The sequence below is a fragment of the Salvelinus namaycush genome, chromosome 20 (genome assembly GCF_016432855.1).
Source record: "Salvelinus namaycush isolate Seneca chromosome 20, SaNama_1.0, whole genome shotgun sequence".
NCBI lineage: Eukaryota > Metazoa > Chordata > Actinopteri > Salmoniformes > Salmonidae > Salvelinus > Salvelinus namaycush.
In genome coordinates, this window is record NC_052326.1 from 14,133,840 (window position 1) to 14,148,640 (window position 14,801).

The 14,801-nt window shown below is 44.9% G+C and overlaps 1 protein-coding gene across 2 annotated transcripts in view; it reads left to right on the forward strand.

Annotated features, from left to right (window-relative positions):
- The window catches only part of LOC120065685 (inositol 1,4,5-trisphosphate receptor type 1-like), a 133,213-nt gene that overhangs the window by 57,038 nt on the left and 61,374 nt on the right, over positions 1–14,801 (forward strand). For both annotated transcript variants that reach the window (XM_039016756.1, XM_039016757.1), the window contains 5 exons: positions 39–159; positions 357–541; positions 4,240–4,388; positions 5,472–5,583; positions 13,384–13,519. In XM_039016756.1, coding sequence (XP_038872684.1) covers positions 39–159; positions 357–541; positions 4,240–4,388; positions 5,472–5,583; positions 13,384–13,519 — 703 coding nt within the window. The remainder of the gene's footprint in view (positions 1–38; positions 160–356; positions 542–4,239; positions 4,389–5,471; positions 5,584–13,383; positions 13,520–14,801) is intronic.

The window sequence follows — 14,801 nt, forward strand, 5'->3', positions numbered from 1 at the left end:
TTCCTGTCTGTCTGTCTCTCTCTCGCGCTTTCTCTTAGACTCGTCAGCCGGTGTTTGTACAGCTCCTGCAGGGGGTGTTCAGGGTATACCACTGCAACTGGCTCAACCCCACTCAGAAGGCCTCCGTTGAGGCCTGTATCAAGGTGCTGTCAGACGTGGGTAAGATACCTGCAATTGGCCTCCACCTGTTGCCCAAACACTGTCTTGATAAAGTCAGAGAAATACATCTTCTTTGTAGTCACAAGCCAATGAGCTCATTTTATCTGTCATCTAGAAGAAAAAAATACATCTTTCAAAAATAAAAAAAAAACGAGCATCCCTCTTAAGTTTGTGTCCTACTGTTTCATTTCACACAGCCAAGAGCAGAGCCATCGCGATCCCAGTGGACCTGGACAGCCAGGTGAACAACCTATTTGTCAAGTCCAACAATGTGGTCACCAAGTCCATCTTGAGCTGGAGACTCTCCGCCAAGAACGCTCCCAGGAGGGACTCCAACGCCACTGCGTCCGTTAGCTACAGGAACATCATAGAAAGGCTGCAGGTGAGGATTCAGGAATACAGTGCCTTCAGAAAGTATTCACACCCCTTGACCTTTTCCACATTTTTTTGGTGTTACAGCCTCAATTTAAAATGGATTACATTTAGATTGTATGTCACTGGCCTACACACAATACCCCATAATGTCAAAGTGGAATTATGTTTTTAAAACATTTTACAAATGAATAAAAAATGAAAAGCTGAAATGTCTTGAGTCAATATGTATTCAAGCCCTTTGTAATGGCAAGCCTAAAGTTCAGTCGCAAAAATTTGCTTAACTAGTCACACAATAAGATGCATGGAGTCACTTTGTGTGTAATAATAGTGTTTAACATGATGAATACCACCTCTCTTTACCCCACACATACGATTATCTGTACATTTCAAACACAGATTAAACCACAAAAAACAGGGAAGTTTTCCAATGCCTCGCAAAGAAGAGCACCTATTGGTAGATGGGTAAAAAAACAAACAGACATTGAATATCCATTTGAGCATGGTGAAGTTATTAATTACACTTTGGAAGGTGTATCAATACACCCAGTCACTACAAAGATACAAGCGTCCTTCCTAACTCAGTTGCCGGATAGGAAGGAAACTGCTCACACCAATGATGACTTTAAAACAGTTACAAAGTTTAATGGATGTGATAGGATAAAATTGAGGATGGATCAACAACATTGTAGTTACTCCACAATACTAACCTAAATGACAGAGTGAAAAGAAGGAAGCCTGTACACAATAAACGTATTCCAAAACATGTATCCTGTTTGCAATAAGGCACTAAAGTAATACTGCAAAAAATGTGGTAAAGAAATTAACTGTATGTCCTAAATACAAAACGTTATGTTTGGGGCAAATCCAAAACAACACATCACAGCGTACTGTACTTCATATTTTCAAGCATGGTGGTGGATGCATCATGTTATGTGTATGGTTGTCATCGGCAAGGAGTAGGGACTTTTTTTGGGATAAAAATAAACGAAATAGAGCTAGGCACAGGCAAAATCCTAGAAGAAAATCTGTTTCTGTCTGCTTTCCAGCAGACACTGGGAGAACAATCCCGCTATTCCCTCAGATGAACCATCAAACAAGCAAAGCATTAATACAGGACTAAGATTGACTCCTACTACACCAGCTCTGTCGCTCGTCGGATGTGGCAGGGCTTGCAAACTATTACGGACTACAAAGGGAAACCCAGCCGTGAGCTGCACAGTGACGTGAGCCTACCAGACGAGCTAAATGCCTTTTATGCTCGCTTCAAGGCAAGCAACACTGAAGCATGCATGAGAGCACCAGCTGTTCCCGGACGACTGTGTGATCATGCTCTCCGTAGCCAATGTAAGCAAGACCTTTAAACAGGTGACCATTCAGACAGATTATCAGGGCATGTACTCAGAGTATGCGTGGACCAACTGGCAAGTGTCTTCACTGACATTTTCAACGTCTCCCTGACTGAGTATGTAATACCCACGTGTTTATAGCACCATAGTCCCTGTGCCCAAGAATGCGGAGATAACCTGCCTAAATGACTATTGCCCCGTAGCACTCACGTCGGTAGCCATGAAGTGCTTTGAAAGGCTGGTCATGGCTCACATCAACACCATCATCCTGGAAACCCTAGAACCACACCAATTTGCATACCGTCCCAACAGATCTACAGATGACGGAATCTCAATCGCACTCCACACTGCCCTTTTTCACCTGGACAAAAGGAACACCTACGGTATGTGAGAATGCTGTTCATTGACTACAGCTCAGTGTTCAACACCATAGTGCACACAAAGCTCATTACTAAGCTAAGGACCCTGGGACTAAACCCCTCCCTCTGCAACTGGATCCTGGACTTCCTGAAGGGCCGCCCCCAGGTGGTAAGGTTAGGCAACAACACATCTGCCACGCTGATCCTCAACACCCGGGCCCCTCGGGTGCATGCTTGGTCCCCATCGGTACTCCCTGTTCACCCACGACTGCGTGGCCAGGCAAGACTCCAACACCATCATTAAGTTTGCTGACGACACAACAGTGGTAGGCCTGATCACCGACAACGATGAGACAGCCTATAGGGAGGAGGTCAGAAAACTGGCAGTGTGGTGCCAGGACAACAACCTCTCCCTCAGTGTGAGCAGTTGTCGAGAGTGTCGAGAGTTTCAAGTTCCTTGGTGTCCACATCACCAACATGGTCCAAACACAAGAGGGCACGACAACACATTTTCCCCCTCAGGAGACTGAAAAGATTTGGCATGGGTCCCCAGCTCCTCAAAAATGTCTACAGCTGCACCATCGAGAGCATCCTAACCAGTTGCATCACCGCCTGGTATGGCAACTGCTCGGCATCCGACCGTAAGGTGCTACAGAGGGTAGTGCGTACAGCCCAGTACATAACTGGGGCCAAGCTTCCTGCCATCTAGGACCTATATACTAGGCGGTGTCAGAGGAAGGCCCGAAAAATTGTAAAAGATTCCAGTCACCCAGGTCATAGACTGTTCTCTCTGCTACCGCACGGCAAGCGGTACCAGAGTGCCAAGTCTAGGTCCAAAAGGCTCCTTAACAGCTTCTAACAAGCTATAAGACTGCTGAACAATTAATCAAATGCCACCCAGACTATTTACATTGACACCCCCCCCCCCCTTTATTTTTTACACTGCTGATACTCGTTCTTTATTATCTATGCATAGTCACTTTACCCCTACCTACATGTACAAACTACCTCAACTAACCTGTACCCCCGCACATTGACTCGGTACCGATACCGCCTGTATATAGCCTCGTTATTGTTATGTAATTTTGTGCTACTTTTTATTGTGTTACTTTAGTTTATTTAGTAAATATTTTCTTAACCCTATTTCTTGAACTGCATTGTTGGTTAAGGGCTTGTAAGTAAGCATTTCACAGTAAGGAATACCTGTTGTATTCTGCCATGTGACAAATAAAATGTGATTTGATTTGAAATTCACCTTTCACCAGGACAATAACCTAAAACATAAGGCCAAATATTCACGAGTTGCTTACCAACATTGAATGTTCCTGAGTGGCCTAGTTTCAGTTTTGACTTAAATCGTCTTGAAAAACTATGGCAATAATTGAAAATGGCTGTGATGAATTGACCAGTTCCCAGAAACAGAATTCATGGAATTGCGTTAGTAACGAATGACCTGTAATCCCCCAGAAATCTAATCTAGTGTGTGTGTTGCAATTTCTTTGTACCCATCACACTGTATACAGTAACTCTACCAGAATCCCTCCCGCCTTCCCTCCGTCCTACGCAAGACAATGTCTACATCAACACACAGTGTGACGCAACTGTAACAGTTTTCTTATTTCCATGGAGTTTATCATGACTGACTCATGGGGATATAGAGCGGGGGGAGTTGGATTGGGCTGGTCTGTTTTCGAGGTTTTTGGTAAACCGTGGTCTACTTCTGCTTTTATACATTTTTTTCCCAGTGTGCAGTCTGAGACAATAAGGTCACAAAGTTCACCATAGTGTTTTTCAGTTTTGTCAGCTTCCCTGTACCTTGTTTGGTCACGACTTCAAATGTAGGGGCTGGAATCCAGGCCCCAATCTCATACAGTTCATTTGGGCTTCATCTAGACCTACCACTGGTGTAACACTCAGTGTGCCAATGCCCTGTCTGTGTCCTATTTCTGTTCTGTTACCTCTCTAACCATGCCTGTCTTCTGCATTGCTCTGTGTTTAAGGACATAGTGTCGGCTCTAGAGGACCGTCTGCGTCCTTTGGTCCAGGCTGAGCTATCTGTCCTGGTGGACGTGCTGCATCGCCCAGAGCTACTCTTTCCTGAGAACACAGACGCCCGCAGGAAGTGTGAAAGCGGTGGCTTCATTTCCAAGTAAGACTCATGTACCCACTAACCACTGCAAGCCACCCACCTCCTTGACATGCTGACTAACAATGAACGTGCCTCTTGCCAAGTCCAGTGATGAACCACAGTTTGCAATCTTCTTAGAAATTGAGAAATATTTTCCACAGCAGTTGTAAACCAAATGAGGGTTTAGCCACTACAAATTGATCTAGCTGTGGTTTAACTGGGAAGTCTGCACAGTCTCCTGATACTGTCTCAGTGTTGAGGAATGCATTGTGCTCTTTCATACTGTACCTGCTGTACTGTAACTAGAGTTGGGACACTTATCATGTACAAGTGTACAGTAACTGAATCCGTCATTGATCAGGGCTTCTCCGAACATGCTACTGTAGTGACCCAGGGCTTTGTTTTCACATGTCCTGCCCTGAACCTACTGGAGCTCTGTCTCCCTCACACAGGGCTCCCTCCCTCCCTGCCTTACACAGTCCAGGCCATTCCTGTGTCTGTTGTGTTTGATAAGGGCTGAGATTGGATTACTGGGCATGAGGGCGGGCGTCTGGGCTTTTTGAACAGGTGCCGGCTCAGGGGTTAGCCTACTGTAAAGGGCCGCAGGCAGGGGGGGATTAATGTGTGGAGTAGCACGTGAGATACCACAAGTTCACACTGATTCAGAACAATGACTTACATTTCAAAGGTAATGCAGTACAGTACTAACCGTAATATGTACAGTAGAATAAAATGGGACCTTTAGGAAAGCTTGTATGCCGGGAAGAAATGTTGTTCGTAGACATGATTGATCATTTGGACTGAAACACTCCTATCAATGAATACAAGTCACACAGCACCTGATCTGATTGCCAGCACCTCTAAGACCCACGTGAGGTCAATCTCTACCCCTAGCATTTATAACCAATAATGAATTAAGCCAATCAATTACGATATGTCAAGCAGACATAATATTATCTCTTCATTACTCAAGCTTAACAGTAAATACTATAGGGGTGACTCTCTGAAATCCGGATTTGTTACCACTGAAGTGTTTTTTTTGGGAGGGGTGTACAGTGCAGTATGTGTGATACACCTCTCCTCCTGTCCCTGTCCTCTGCCCAGGCTGATCAAACACACCAAGCAGCTACTGGAGGAGAACGAGGAGCGTCTGTGTATCAAGGTGCTGCAGACTCTGAGGGAGATGATGACCAAAGACCGTGGCTATGGGGAGAAGGTAAATGGCCGTCTTCACCACCACCTCACAATACTTCCCTTGTTCTCTCTACACTGGGTTTTAACATGAGGGTAAACCGAGTGCTGCTAAGAGGCCTGCTATTCTGTAGCTCTTTACAGAGGTCAGTGCAGAGGTCAGAGGTTAACAGCAAAGCTGGAGGTTAAGTTTTCCTCTGCTGCCCTTTGCCTTCCCCCCAGATGATACTGGTAGTACATTATGTCTGTGATGGTTGGGCTGAGTCTTTTGGTTTGGTTTAAAACCTACAGTAGCAGCTGCCCTTCTGCAGGAATAAGATGCCACGGGTGTGTATATATGGTACCTTCAGTGCTATTCATATTGGCACAGTCAGACACACACATAAACCACAACGGATTAGTGTCCATCTGAAAATGACTTGTCTATGTTTGGTGGTTGGGGACAGTTCCAGTACACTTTAACAGCACCAGCATGCTGTAATTGAACTTTAACTCTAATACACCATTAACACTAATACAGCATTTACTGTATGGGCTGTAAATGACTCTCTGTACTAATCTCTGATTAATGACCTTGGTTCGCTCTGCTTGCTGTTCTGTTGAGCGAGGGCAATCCATTGCTTTGAAATGCAGTAACCTGTGTGATTTTACTAACTGACTGACTGACTGACACGGTGTGGGGTTTCTTACCGACTGTTTGTCTGGTTTCAGCTGCCTCCCCTCCTCCTAACCCAGCTCTACTAACTCTGCCTGTATACTCTTCTCTTCCAGCACATTGCCTTTGATGATGAGATGGATGTGGCTGAGGTTGATCATTTTCCTTCTTTCGTTAGGTTTCTGTCTCGTACTAGTCGTGTGGTGTAGATAGATGTGCCTGTGCTAGTGGTTTTTCTGTCTTGTTATGTGCTGCTGACTTCAGAGTAGCTGCTAGTTTCCGTGTGTGTTACCGTGCCACTAGCATGCTAAGCACTTTTTGGTGTTGCCAACTTGCTATACTCCAATGTGTCTGTATTGTAGTCAGACCTGGGTTCAAAATACTCAGACTCAAATTCACTCCCATGCATTTAACCCAGGTATCGGAAAATAGTATTTGAAACAAGTATTCGGAAATACTGTCAAATACAATTTGGCAGACTATTTGGTTTTTACAATTAACCATTCAAATACTCAAATAAAAGTACTTGTTTTGGGCTGTGTGTTTGAAAATACTCAAATACACCAAAAAAGTATTTTAAATGCCAGATAGTTTGTTCCAAGAAAAAATTGCCTTTTGCGTCCCTTCGATATTTTAAGTAGAAATTGTGCACCAATATTGCAATTTAAAAGCCTTTTATATTAAATGACGTGCCCTTTTAATATAGACCACATGGAGAATTCAATAAATCTGATAGTTAATATGAATAAAGATTTGCTATAGTGCCAAAATTCTACATTTTGACATGTCCCTCTGCGCACCCTCTGTGACTTCTAGAATTTTAACCCACTTAACCCCAAAATGTCTCCAAGTTTTCACCATCATTGTAAAGCCCTAGTTATTTTGTTGCTTTAACTTAACTTGCTTCAGATATTGAAGATGCTTATTTATTTCATGTGATTAGTTATTTATTTACGTCTGTTCCTCATTTTAAGGTCAACCCTGTCACGTGAACTGAACTCTCCTTTTAATATGATGAAACTCTTCTTTTTTTGTACTTTTCTTTTACAAAAGAAACACAACATCTAACAATCAAATCATAGTGTAGAAGCAGGTGAGCTGGTTCTACTATTTTGAGCAATTTCCTGGTGTTTTGAGGTGGAAAAGTGAGTGGGGTCGAGCATAACACATCAACCAGTAGACAGGCTACAAATGTTTTAACAATAATTTTTTTCTGTAAAGTTTGCATTCAACTTCCTTTCCCTGTTGTACACAACAAGCTTCCATTCACCCTGTCACAAGGGGATTTATGGATGATTTATGATGAAATTTTCAACCCTGTTACTGTCAACCCAGTTACGGTCAACCCTGTTACTTTATTTGGCACTTACTATAGTAGTTTTGTTATTTAACCTCTTGAGATGGAAAACACATTTTTTTAAATTAAGTTTAACATATACACATTAGGTGAACAGGACATGTAAAAATGAGGTGAAATCATATATATATCTTTTTTTACCAAGTTACACTACTCAAAAGGCACCCAATTGGTGGAACGACCCAGATACAGAAGTCCATGTATTTGAACGCAGGTCTGATTGTAGTCGTCTGCTTGAAGTTGAATTATGGTTGTTGTGTACATAGATCCACAGGTCTTTATACAGTTTTTTCAGACTGGAATTGCATGTTAGGAATCTGGTATTTTTGGAAACGGTGCACACAGACCATAATGGCAGACCCTGGGGGGGGTGTGTATCAGAGTGTTGATCATACCCAGACTCTCTTTGGATGGTGGTCAGAGGGACAGGGTGGTTCCCCCTAAATTCCTCACCACCATTACCACAGCAGGTGTGTGAGTATTTATACACATGAAGCTATCCCTTAAATGTAGTGGCGGAAACCAGATCATACCATAGTGGCGGAAACCAGATCATACCAACATCCATAGAGGGTAAGGGGGTTGGTGTGTGCAGGTGTGCTTGCTACTGTATATGTACATTCAGGTCTGTGTTTCTATGTCTGTGTCTGCCTTAAAGACAGTGGACCCTGCATATATCCCCCCCCCCAAAATGTTACCTTTCATCTGGGACTGTATCTGTCTGTTTAGGGACTTTCAGAGAGGCTGGGACCAGTGCCATATGGAAGGGTCTAACTTCTTACTTAGAAGTGTTTATAGTTCCTGGATGTTACGCAACTGTTAATATTACCCTTGTCAATGGCAAAGCACCAGACTACAGTACACCCCATTCCAAAGCATACATTGAGAGGGTATGGCATATAAGAGCACAGCTTTCAACCATAGATTGTATTGTTTTTTTTTTTAACCTTTGGAAGATATAATTTAGTATAAGTTGCAGTATTACTGTAGTTTAACTTTTTGGTCACAACAACATTATCTACTCACAACTTCAAGCACTTGATGTATTGTACAGTAAATGAGCACAATAATGGAATGAGTTACTTTAGGGTGTGAAACTTCATTTCTGAATAAAGAAAAGAAAACAAGTGAGGGAGCGATAAGAAGGAAAGGTAAACATAGATATCAGACTGAGTGGCTGTTGGAGAGCCTACACTCTAAGCTGCATGTCTGCCAGGAGATCACATGCTCACATGAGTGTATTTTCTCTCTCTCTCTACTCCTCCTTCCCTCCCTCCATGTGGTATCCAGTGTTGGAAATCCCCAGCTGCTTCCCCTCCCAAAAACAATCCCTGACGCTCCCTCCTAAAATGGGAGTGAACAGATAGACTGCTTCTTTGTTGCCTCAACGCCCCCTCCCCGTTTTACTGTCTGAAGAATGTACACACATGCTTTACAAACACACACACACACACACACCACCCACACATCCGGCACGTGCATGGACCTAGGAGGGCCCTACTGTGGGATGCAGTGTCCCATACCCCAGGCTGATCCAAAGCCCACACTTCCCCTCTGCAGCAGAAACAGCAGCAGCAGCACTGAGCTGTCTGTCAGTTAGCTGTTCCGTAAGCCCTGTGTTAAGCTTGCTGCGCTGTTCGGTATGCCAGCTCCTCTGTGGCTTCCCTCTGCTACAGGAGAGCTCTGCCATGCAGTACAGTACTCTCCCTATTAATCTGAGAAGCATAGGGTACTGTAGTACCCTGAATCGGTGTGCGTGTTTGTGTCGGGGGTGGGTGGGATAATGTAATAGGGTCAGCAGAAAGCAGAGATAATATGGCTTTAGGTTGGCGATATGTTGTGTGCCGACTGGGGGGGGATCTACGCAATAGAGATGATTTCTATGCAGGAGAGGGCACGACGGTCTGTTTGTCTCCGCATGTGTCTCTCTTGCTCTCTCGCCTCGCTGTGTGTCCCCGTGCCAGCGGATCTCTATCGTCTCATTATCCCTGGCAAACTCTGTCTCCCTCTCTCTCTATTTATATCTCTCTACCAATCTTTTTCCTCCCTCTTAGTCTCTCCCTGTTCTCTCCTCTCATGGCCGCTCTACATCCCACAGTGCTGGTGTCCTCTGCCTCAGCGTTTCCCTGCTTGTCCTCAGCTATACTCAGAGCTGCTGCAATGTGCGTGAGGCGATTTGAGGGAACCATTGTTTCTCTGATCCCCTCCAACAGAGAAAACTATAGGCACTTTTGCTGGCCATGCAGCTCTGTCCCAGGTTCCCTGCAGCCTGCCTTCGTCCTGCACGATACTTGGGCTCCCGCCAGCTCTTAGGCAGCGGTTATGTAAGAGCTAGCATATTTTTTCTCCCCCCTGAAATTCACTCTCCACTGATGTGACCTTCAGAAGTAATTGGCAATAAAAGTGTGGCGGAGCTGTTTACTGAGAGACTGGCAGCGCCTCGTGTTGGGCGGCGCTGGGGCGGGCAAGGGAGTGTTAACTGTTTCAGGCCCGCCACTGATGTAATGGTGTCAGACAAGAACAAAATAAATAATATCTCTGTCCTCCCCCTTATCCCCCTTTACCTCCTATGATTCTCTTCCTGTTTGTCTCTCTTTCTTGTGGCCTGTATGTCTCCCTTCTTCCATGCTAGGGGATGGGGGGGGGGGGGGGGGGTGCTGGGGTGCCTATGACAGTCACTGTCACTAGGAGAGAGGCCCGGCAGGTTATAAAAGGAGAAGGAAGGGGTGGTATGATTCTGACTCCAGACCCATGTGACACACCCTGAAAACAAGTGCAGAGACAAGTGGAACCTCCATGGGGGAGTCGTCTCATCTTTCCACTGCTGAAATGTGATTGTAACTTCCATTAAGATGACCTTATGTTTGGCCCTGTATCGCAGTGGAGTAGTGATTCAGCCCACTATACCACTATATAGTTGACGTCATACAGTCTGAGAAAACGTACAAGTGGAACCAATGTTGGCGGTCATGGGTCTAGCTGTGTCCAGGGCTGATGCCAGCAGTTCCATGGGAAAAGCATGGGCGACCCCCAGCGCTCAGATCCCCGGGACTCATGGAAGACAAATCAGGTCAGATAAGGCCAATAATGACTGTCATGCTCCACCACTGAAAATGTTGACGGATAGGAAAAGTAACTTTATGATTTTGTGCTTTAATTGAATTAGACAAGTGAATCAGGGTTAAAACCTTTGAGCCTTGTTTGCATGCATCATCCTTTTTCCTGTGGAAATTGATGTTTTACGTAAACAGGGGCCTGATAAGGGGAGATTCTTGTCTAGTCTCACAATTACTCAGAGTCAGCATGACTGTGTTACTGAGGCAGAGTCAACTCCACTGTGGTCTGTCTGTGTATCTGTCTCTGCCTTTTCACTTTGCACCATTTAAATGTATCACATCCGTCTGTCTGTCTCTCTTCCTAAAGGTCCTTTTTAACAAGGTGTTCAAGCAAGTGTTTCATTTCAGCAGTCAGCCCACAGAAAATCAAATGTCTCTCTTTTCTCTTGGGGCACTTTGTCAAACATTGAGTATGAACAACATCAACAAGTCAGTGTTAGCTGAGGTGTTAGGTTTTTAAATGTATTTTTACATTTTTTGTTTCCATTTGCATGTATTATTATGCACTGTATCACTAATAGGCCTACGTGTAGCTCCATCATGCCACTAAAAGCCATATCTGCAAGTCTGGTTTGTCCCTTAACACCCTAGGCCTTCATTTTAGGACCTGCAATTTCTAATCTGCTCACATTAACAACCAAACAGTCCATTCATTTTCCTATGTCAAGGTGTTCATTTTGCTATGCAAGCAACTGGGAGAAAGCATGGGCAACCCCATGAAGGCATGTGAACACAGGGAGCGTATAATAGTGATGTTTGATTATATAACACAGACAAGTGCTCTAATAACAGCAGAGACTTAGCATAGAAACGTCAGATAAGGGCGTGTTTGTTGTCCCCTTCTCCGTGGCTGGCTTTGAGTCATGCGCTTTTATTGCTGTCGGGCACATGATGGGCCAACTGATCAACTGTAACCAGCCAGACATACAAGGAGGTCCTTGGCGAAGCGGGCATGGCCTTGCATTGATCTGTTTGCACTGTGAGGCAAGTGACCTGAGAGCTGCCTGAGGTTAATTTGCCCACTGACTGTGGTCTAACCCAGACCTTGACTAACCCAGACCATTTGTCTTATCTGTCTATCTATTCAGCTGGCCCCTCTGCCGGCTGAGCCTGAAGTCCCTGCTGCAGATGTGAGTTCAACACCCATATTGCCTGGGCCTCAGCACAGCCTGGGCCTCAGCACTCTAATATGGGTTATTGTAGAATATAGATAATCTGAGTCATCCATCCTCCCCGCTCATCAAGATGGAAACCGTCAAATCCTTTCCCTTTTCAGAGCCCACTCACCAAAACACACACACGCAAACGTTTCCCCTTGTGGATGTTTAATTATGCAGTGAGCCGACCCATGTATGTCCCGTTTCCCTCCCTCCATTCATCCCTCCATCCCTCTGTAGGTGTTTGAGTGAAGAACAGTTTCCTTACCTTCTTTCTGCAGGAGTTTGTCGCAGCGTGCTGGGTGTTTTTCCATGGCTGATGGGAACATGGGCTTACACTCTGTCAGTACCACTACTAGTACACTGCACTGACTCCATTATGTCATCTGGAAAGGGATGTTTTTTTTCTCATGGCTTGAGTTGCGTTTCTGCCCCTCACAGCCAGTTGCTCCCTTATGTATTTAACACGGTTTTATTTGTGCTGCAACTGCAAAGTAACAAGGGAGTCACTCTGAGCCATCCAGTTTGTTGGTTGAAATAACCCAATATCAAAGGTTTGAACAGCAAAGTTTTGTTTTAGCATTGTGAACGTAAAAAAGTTTCAAGTGGAAAGTGATTATGAGATGTGAAGTTAATGGGATGGTTGTAAATAAATGTTATTTTATTTCTAACAGCAAGCCACCTTGTTATTCAATTTTTTCCCGACTTCTCTAACCGGTGCTTAAAACTTTATTTTCACGAAGCCTTGCATGATTATGTTCCTACCCCACATCCAACACACCACCCACCTCCCTATGTTAACTGCATGAAATCATTTTGCTCAGTTCCCTGCATGTAAGGAAAGTGACTAATGTGCACAGTATTAACACCCCTCTTTTGTTTTGTTTTTATTTTCCCCTAATTTTCCTTTTTTGGACTTTTCTTTGATTTACTTTCTGCTAACTCACCTCACCCTTAGGAGCTTGATCCCAACCAGCCCCAGAAGCAACTGGAGGACCAGAGAAGGGTAGGTACAGTCCAGTACGGTCTGATCCTCTCCGTTCCGGAGTCCGCCAACCTGCTCTCTCTGACCCACCACAGCTGGCTGTCCTGATGCACTGATGCAACTGACCTGGCCTGCAGCCACTCTGCTTCCACAGCATGCCCACCTACTCACAGGGTTAACCCCCCTCACTAACGAACTGGCCACTGGGTGTGGGTGTCAATGGGTTTCAGGAGGAATATAGGGAAATTATATGTACTGTATATGAGTTGGAAGACTGCCTTTTGAGACACACTATGAGGCGTGAGGCTCAATCAGATTTTTTGATTTTTAGCATGCTCTGCCTATTACCTGGCAAAGGTTATTAACAAAGGCAAGAAAACAATATTTTCTAAGAAGCACACTGTTTCCACTGATTAAAGATGCAGGGTTAATATCTTGAGGGTGCCAGGCCCAATCAGAGTTGAGCTATTCTAAGCTGATAACACTGATGTTGGGAGTCCTTATCTCATGATGAGGATGTAGACTCCATCCTCTGACATCATCTCTCTCCACCAGGGTGAAGCTCTGAGGCAGATTCTGGTGAATCGTTACTATGGGAACATCAAGCCTGGGGCCAGAAGAGACAGTGTGACGACGTTCAGCAATGGTCCTGTCCCCCCTGGAACAGAAGGGAAACCTCGAGCAGGTACCTGTATGTCTCTGTATCTCTGTCTCTCTGGATAAGTTTGTATGGACTTGCTGAATATCTCAATACCTCAGAGTATTAAAGTTTTCAAATCAGGGTGATGAGTCATGGTTGGTCTCTTCTCCATGCTTGGAGAAAAGGAATGGGTTCCTTCCTGTTCACGCTCCTGCCTCAAATCAAATGTAATTTGTTGCATGCTTTGTCAACAACAAGTATAGACTAACAGTGAAATGCTTACTTACGGGCCCTTCCCAACAATGCAGAGAGAAAAATTGAATTTTTTTTAGAAAAAATTATAACACGAGGAATAAATACACAATGGGTAACGATAACTTGGTTATATACATGGGGTACCAGTACCAAGTCTATGTGCAGGGGTACGAGGTTATTGAGGGCAACAGGATAGATAATAAACAGTAGCAGCAGCATATGTGATGATTCAAAAGAGTTAGTGCAAAAACGGTCAATACAGATAGTCTGGGTAGCTATTTGGTTAACTATTTAGCAGTCTTATGACTTGAGGTTGGAAGCTGTTCAGGGTCCTGTTGATTCCAGCCTCGGTGCATCGGTACAGCTTGCCGTGCGGTAGAGAGTACAGTCTATGACTTGGGTGGCTGGAGTCTTTGAACATTTTTAGGGCCTTCCTCTGACACCGCCTGGTATAGAGGTCCTGGATGGCACGGAGCTCGGCCCCAGTGATGTATTGGGCCGTGCACACTACTGCCTTGTGGTCGAATGCCAAGTAGTTTCTATACCAAGCGGTGATGCAGCCAGTGAAGATGCTGTCTGGTGCAATTTTTGAGGATCTGAGGGCTCATGCCAAAGGCGTTGTCGTGCCTTCTTCACGACTGTGTTGTTGTGTGTGGATCATGTTATTTCCTTCGTGATGTGGACACCAAGGAACTTGAAGCTCCACTACAGCCTCGTCGATGTGGATGGGGGCGTGCTCGGCCCTCCATTTCCTGCAGTCCACGATCAGCTCCTTTTTTCTTGCTGACATTGAGGGAGAGGTTGTTAGCCTGGCACAACACTGCCAGTTTACTGACCTCCTTTAGGCTGTCTTATCGTCGTCGGTGCTCAGGCCTACCACCGTTGTCATCAGCAAATTTAATGATGGTGTTAGAGTTGTGCGTGGCCACACAGTCATGGGTGAGCAATTACTACAGGAGGGGACTAAGCACCCAACCCTGAGGAGCCCCCTTGTTGAGGGTCAGCGTGGCGGATGTGTTGTTGCCTACCCTCACAACCTGGGGACGGCCAGGAAGGGACGGTCAGGAAGTCCAGGATC